General features: G+C 35.5%; 1 protein-coding gene across 1 annotated transcript; it reads left to right on the top strand.

Moving 5' to 3' along the window:
• The first annotated feature begins 2,371 nt into the window (after nucleotides 1-2,371).
• LOC145112957 (uncharacterized) lies at nucleotides 2,372-3,212 on the top strand. Its single transcript, XM_079049065.1, has 3 exons — nucleotides 2,372-2,613; nucleotides 2,694-2,701; nucleotides 2,815-3,212. Exons 1-3 carry the CDS (start codon nucleotides 2,372-2,374, stop codon nucleotides 3,210-3,212), a joined length of 648 nt encoding a protein of 215 aa, XP_078905191.1.
• Nucleotides 3,213-5,702: the final 2,490 nt, after the last annotated feature.

The following is a 5,702-nucleotide window of genomic DNA, read 5'->3' as shown; positions in this document are numbered from 1 at the left end:
TGTCTTTAATTTTCATTTGTCGTTCTTTTGTATTTGTTTTAGTTTGAATAATGTTCTTTTCTGTTGGTTTGTTCCTTCGCTAGTTTCTTGCTAGTCGTGGGTTCTTTTTATAAAAGTTGTCGTTTCCAAAAAAAAAAACAAGAAAGGTTTGCAAACTTTAAAGTGCATATTAAAGATACTTAAATTGACGTTTAAGGGGTGTTTGAAATTGATTAATTGAAGTCTTTATTAGTTAATTTTAGTTTGTCAACGTTAATAAGGATTTTTTTGTGTTTGGATAAGAAGATTTCATAAACATTTATTGTATTTACTTATTGATTTATTTAAGGAGTTTTTGATATATTGTTTCATTATTACATATAAAATAAAAGTTTGTCAAACACTAAAGATAACTTATCAACTTGTTTGGTTATGATAGGGAATAAACTAATTCAAACATTTTTATTAAAAAAAAATAATAAAAAAAAATAAAAAAAAAAAAACTCTATTTTGACACATGATAAACTAATAAAAACTTTTACAAGTATAAGTTGTTCTACAGTCTCAAAACCCACTAATTGGGATTCTTATTACCTAAAACAAAACACTTACAATTAAAAAAGTTATCAAATAGAGTGTACCTCACATGAAATACATCAAACAAATAATTTTCGAACACACATTATTATAAATAATAAAAATAAATTTGAATTGTAGGGATGATGCATTTAAACACCAACAAGAAAAAACAGTAAAACAAGCAAACAAATAATTACAGCCTATGGTTAATTCGCAGTTTGTTTTGTTAAAATCAATGAATGATTCTTTCACTTTTGGAGAATTTGTTGTTAGTTCCGTTGAAATCGGCAAAGGATTACATATTAACCCATGATCTTAACAATATTTAATTATATGATATTTAAACATTGTTCCCACAATATAAACTTTCAAGGTCTTCCTTCATTTTACCGACTTATACATATTTTACACCTATGATTATGCGTGTGAAGAGTAAAACTCCAAAATTCGATACAAACTTTTAAATATTTATACGTGCGAATATGCAAACATCCGACAAAACATCAATGTATTGGCCATCATTTTTTGTGTTTTTTTTTGCGAGTAACCTTTAACATACATATTAAACGTACCTAAACTGATGTTTAACTAGTCTTCCTTTTACAAAACACAGAAAAAAAAATAGTATAGCCACATGAAATACGACGAACGAACGAACAGGTGAACACACTATAATAATTATTATAAACAATAATAATAACAATCTCTAATAATATTAATACTATTACTAATTACTAATTAATAATTAATAATAATAATAACAAAAACATCAACATGAACATCAAAATATTAGTATCTCTATATATTTATACATTCATCTCTAATATGCCACTGACTATTTACTTTTTTTTAAACTGATTAATTTTATTAATTACTATTAACTACAAACTAAAGTTTTTTTTTATTAAAGTCCATTGTTAATCATTTTTCTTCTTCCCATTTCATCTCTCCAATCCTTAAATTCATGGAAATAATTATCTTTCATATCCCTCTCATCTCTCATATTTTTGTACAAATAAGAAAAACATAAAGTACAAGACAAAGAAGAAGAAAAGGGAGAGGGTACTAAGACACTCGGGGTTGTGTTCCCTTAGGTACCTCCCATCACTCAACCGTTCTATTTCATAGTTGTTGTACTTGATATGGCTCAACAAGCTCCTCCGTAAAATGATGAGAAACATATTGGTCTTTTGGCAACATGCGAGATAGAGAGCTAGTTACTCATTCATCTTGCTCCACCTTTTTCTATGTTATTAAAATTTGTGTTGCTTTTCTACCATTCAAGTTCAATGTATGGAAACACAATCCAATACGGTTATGTTTGCTTCATATAATACATAACAAATGAAACTTATAAGTGTAATATATATGCGAAGTCTAAGATTGTCTCTTCAAAAGAACTATTACGGAGAGACGGGAGACTACAACATATATACAAACATAAGGGACCGTGTCGCTCCAATGTGAGATAAACTAACACTCATTCTTAGAGTCGGAGGCTCGATGATATACATGGATGTGTTCAGCCACAAGGGTGCAAGATTGTTAGCATGTTATTATTATTATTATTATATATTTGTGTATTTTAGCATATTGCCTGGCCCATCCTGTATGGCCCGTTTGATGTAATATGTATATATATTGAGGGTATTGAATGTAATACAGGGAAGGGAAAATCATCGACGATTACATGGTATCAGAGCTACCTTCATGTTCAGATCGTCTTAAACCCGAGTCAGTCAACTTTCCTCCTCTTGATCCTCTGTCTTTCTCTTGATCTTCTATCTTTTTTCTCTGTCTCTTCAACCCCTCAATGGCAAGCAACTTATCTGATAAGCCTTCCTCTACCATAAATATAAAACATGTTGTTCCTTTTGCGTTGGATTTGGATCAGATGAATTATGACATCTGGAGAGAACTGTTTGAAATTCATTGCATTGGCTATGGTGTCGATCATCATCTTAAACCTCCTTCACCTCCATCTGACAAAGAAAAAGAGAAAGACAAGGCAACTACCGTGTCTGACAAAGAAAAAGAAAAAGAAAAAGACACTTGGTAAGCATGGATTCAATGAAAAATCGTGGTTATACGGTACACTATCTACTTCTCTTCTAAACATGATATTCAAAAGACAGGCCACTGCGTTTTAAGTATGGGAAAACCTTGAGAAGGTTTTTCGTGACAATAAGGCATCTAAAATCATCCAACTCGACAGAGAACTAAGAACCATTACGATTTGAAATTCCTCCATCACAGAGTATTGCAATAAAATTAAGTCAATTGCTGATCGATTAGAGCATATGGAAGCAAAAGTACCTGAATCGAATCTCGTTGCTTACATGATAAATGGAATGTCTCAAAAATTCCGATACATTGCAATAAACCTTCGACATAGAGAACCACCCCCTTCTTTTTGGGATGCTCGATCCAACCTGATTTGTGAGGAACAACAGATGCTTCTTGATGAACAACGAGATGCCTCTCTCACCCATGTCGATCATTCATCATCACCGAATGCCCTAACTGTTCAATCCTCCAATAATAACAACAGTGGCGGAATAGGAGGTTATCGTGGGGGTTGTGGCGGTTGTAACAATCGTGGTGGCCGAGGAGGTGGTAGGTTCAATAATAACGGCAGTGGAAGTTTTTTCTGAAAATTACAATGGGGGAAACACGTCTCGAGGGGGACGACGAGGAGGATGAGCTAATAACGTATGGGCATGTGGTTGGTTTCAAACTCAACAGCCCATAAATGGATTGCCTCAAGAAGGTCTATTGTCAAGCCCAAATAGAGTTCCTACACTTCCAAGTCCAAATGGAAGTGGGCCCAGACAACAGCCAGCCCAACAAACACATCAGTTTTTTGCATCACCTCAGTCAAATAGCCCATATCCGCAATAGCAAGCTTACCAGATTTCTCAGCAAGGTGTCGAGCCCACAACTCTTCCTCATATGTCCAATACCATGTCATTAAATGATCCAGGCCAAGTCGATTGGTATATGGACACAGGTGCCACCTCCCATCTACACTCGAATGCAGGTATTCTCAAGTCCGTTTTCTGATAAAAATAGTATTTTTTTGTCTTCATCTGTATTAGTTGGTGACGGATCTGTAAAACCTGTAACTAAAATGGGACACACCACTCTTTCGCTCTCTAACACTTATCGTACTTTGACTCTAAAAAATGTCTTAATTACGCCTTCCATTATTAAAAATTTAATTTATGTTCGTCGTTTTGTTCGTGAAAATGATTGTTCCATTGAATTTGACTCGTTTGGATTTTCTGTGAGGGATTTTTGCACCAAACAAATTCTCATCCGATGTGATAGCATTGGTGATCTCTAGCCTGTCACTTCTCCAACTACTCAAGCTTTTATCTCCACTGCTCCGTCAATTTGGCATCAACGTCTTGGTCACCCCGGTCATCATATTTTAAAGCATCTAGTCAATAATCGTCTTATTTCTTGTTCGTCTACTAAAGACTCTAGTTTATGTCATGCGTGTCAAATGGACAAACATGCTAGGTTGCCTTTTAGTTTGTCTACTTCTATTTCATGTTTTCCCTTTGAACTTATTCATTCTGATGTTTGGACATCTCCTATTGAAAGTTTGAGTGGAATTAAATATTATTTCACATTTTTAGATGATTTCACTCATTTTGTGTGGGTCTACCCAATTCGTTCCAAATCTGATGTTTTTGACAAGTTTGTGCAATTCTGATCTTTTGTCAATAAACAATTTAATATTGACATTAAATCTTTCCAATGTGATAATGGAGGCGAATAAACAATAACAAATTTCATCAGTTTGTTGCTCACAACAGAATTCAAATCCGTTTTTCATGTCCATACACGTCTCAATAGAATGGTAAATCTGAACGCATGTTACGCACTTTAAATAATGTCATTCGAAATGTATTGTTTCATGCTAGGCTTCATCCCACCTATTGGACTGAGGCTCTCTACATGGCGGCTCATCTTCTTAACATCCTCCCATCCACCACTCTTGACAACGACACCCCGTTCCACAAACTTTATAATAAATCTACATCATATGATCATCTTTGTGTGTTTGGTTGTCTTTGCTTTCCTCACATTAATGCCTCTCACAAACACTCCCCAAGATCAACACCATGCATTTTTCTTGGTTATCCAACAAATCATAATGGTTATCGTTGTCTTGATCTTGATACAAATCAAATCAGTTGTAACACCCGGAAAAAAAACCAGAAGGCTAATTAAGGAAAGAAAAACCTCAAATCAAGAGGGCAACTCGTCGAGTTCTATGAGGAGAAACTAACGAGTAGGAATAGATTTGGGACACGGGTTGGGAAACCTACTCGACGAGTTAGAGGGACCAACTCGACGAGTTGGTCTGGGTTTGGGGAAACCTAAATCCGAGATCTTACACCCTATTTAAGCATCCTAATCTCCATCTATCAGCCTCATTTCCAACCTCCAAGTCCTAAACCCTAATCCTCGAAACCCTAATCCATTTTGAGAGCTTGTGAGCCATTTTTGAGTGAATCTTGGGTGCTTTGGAGCTTGAGGAAGAAGGAGAAGCTTGGGTATCTAAGAAGAAGCTAGTAGATCCAGAAACACCTTGCCTTTCTCATCATTTCGGGGTAAGAAAGTCTTCACCTTGCTCAATGAGTATTTAGATCTTCTTATCACCTTTTCTAGTGGGTTTTTGGTCCAAGAAGCTTGACTCTTGGGATTTGGACGTCCCAAGTGAGGAACACTTCAGATCTAGTGTCTAGAGGGACTCTCATGGCATAAAGGTGCCAACTTTATGGCCATGGAAGTCCCATGTAACCTCTAAGCCTCTATTTTGGCCTTTTTAGCTCCAAAGGGCCATGCATGTGGATAAAGCTTGAAGCTTTACATGATTTTCTTGCCCGTAGAGTCCAGATCTACAACCCCATCGGTTATCTTGCAGTTTTGGTGAAGTTTGGATTAAGACCTTGACCTTTTTGGGTTACAGTTTGAGCTTAAACCCTTTAAGAGAGGTATTAATGGGTAAAGTCAGAAACCTTACCCTTCTAGTAGCATTTCCAGCCTAGACTCGGAGTATAGAGTGTAGATTTGAAGGATAAGGGCTTAATGCATCAAGAAGAGCTAACAGACTAGAGAACTCGACGAGT

Source organism: Lactuca virosa, chromosome 5, assembly GCF_052849685.1.
Source record: "Lactuca virosa cultivar CGN04683 chromosome 5, Lactuca_virosa_CGN04683_v6, whole genome shotgun sequence".
Classification (NCBI taxonomy): domain Eukaryota; kingdom Viridiplantae; phylum Streptophyta; class Magnoliopsida; order Asterales; family Asteraceae; genus Lactuca; species Lactuca virosa.
Note: the sequence above shows the minus strand (reverse complement) of the source record. Positions and strands in the feature narration are given on the sequence as shown.

Bases quoted from the DNA above. Each gene is read 5' to 3' on its own strand.
- LOC145112957 (XM_079049065.1), top strand. From the start codon at position 2,372: ATGGCAAGCAACTTATCTGATAAGCCTTCCTCTACCATAAATATAAAA.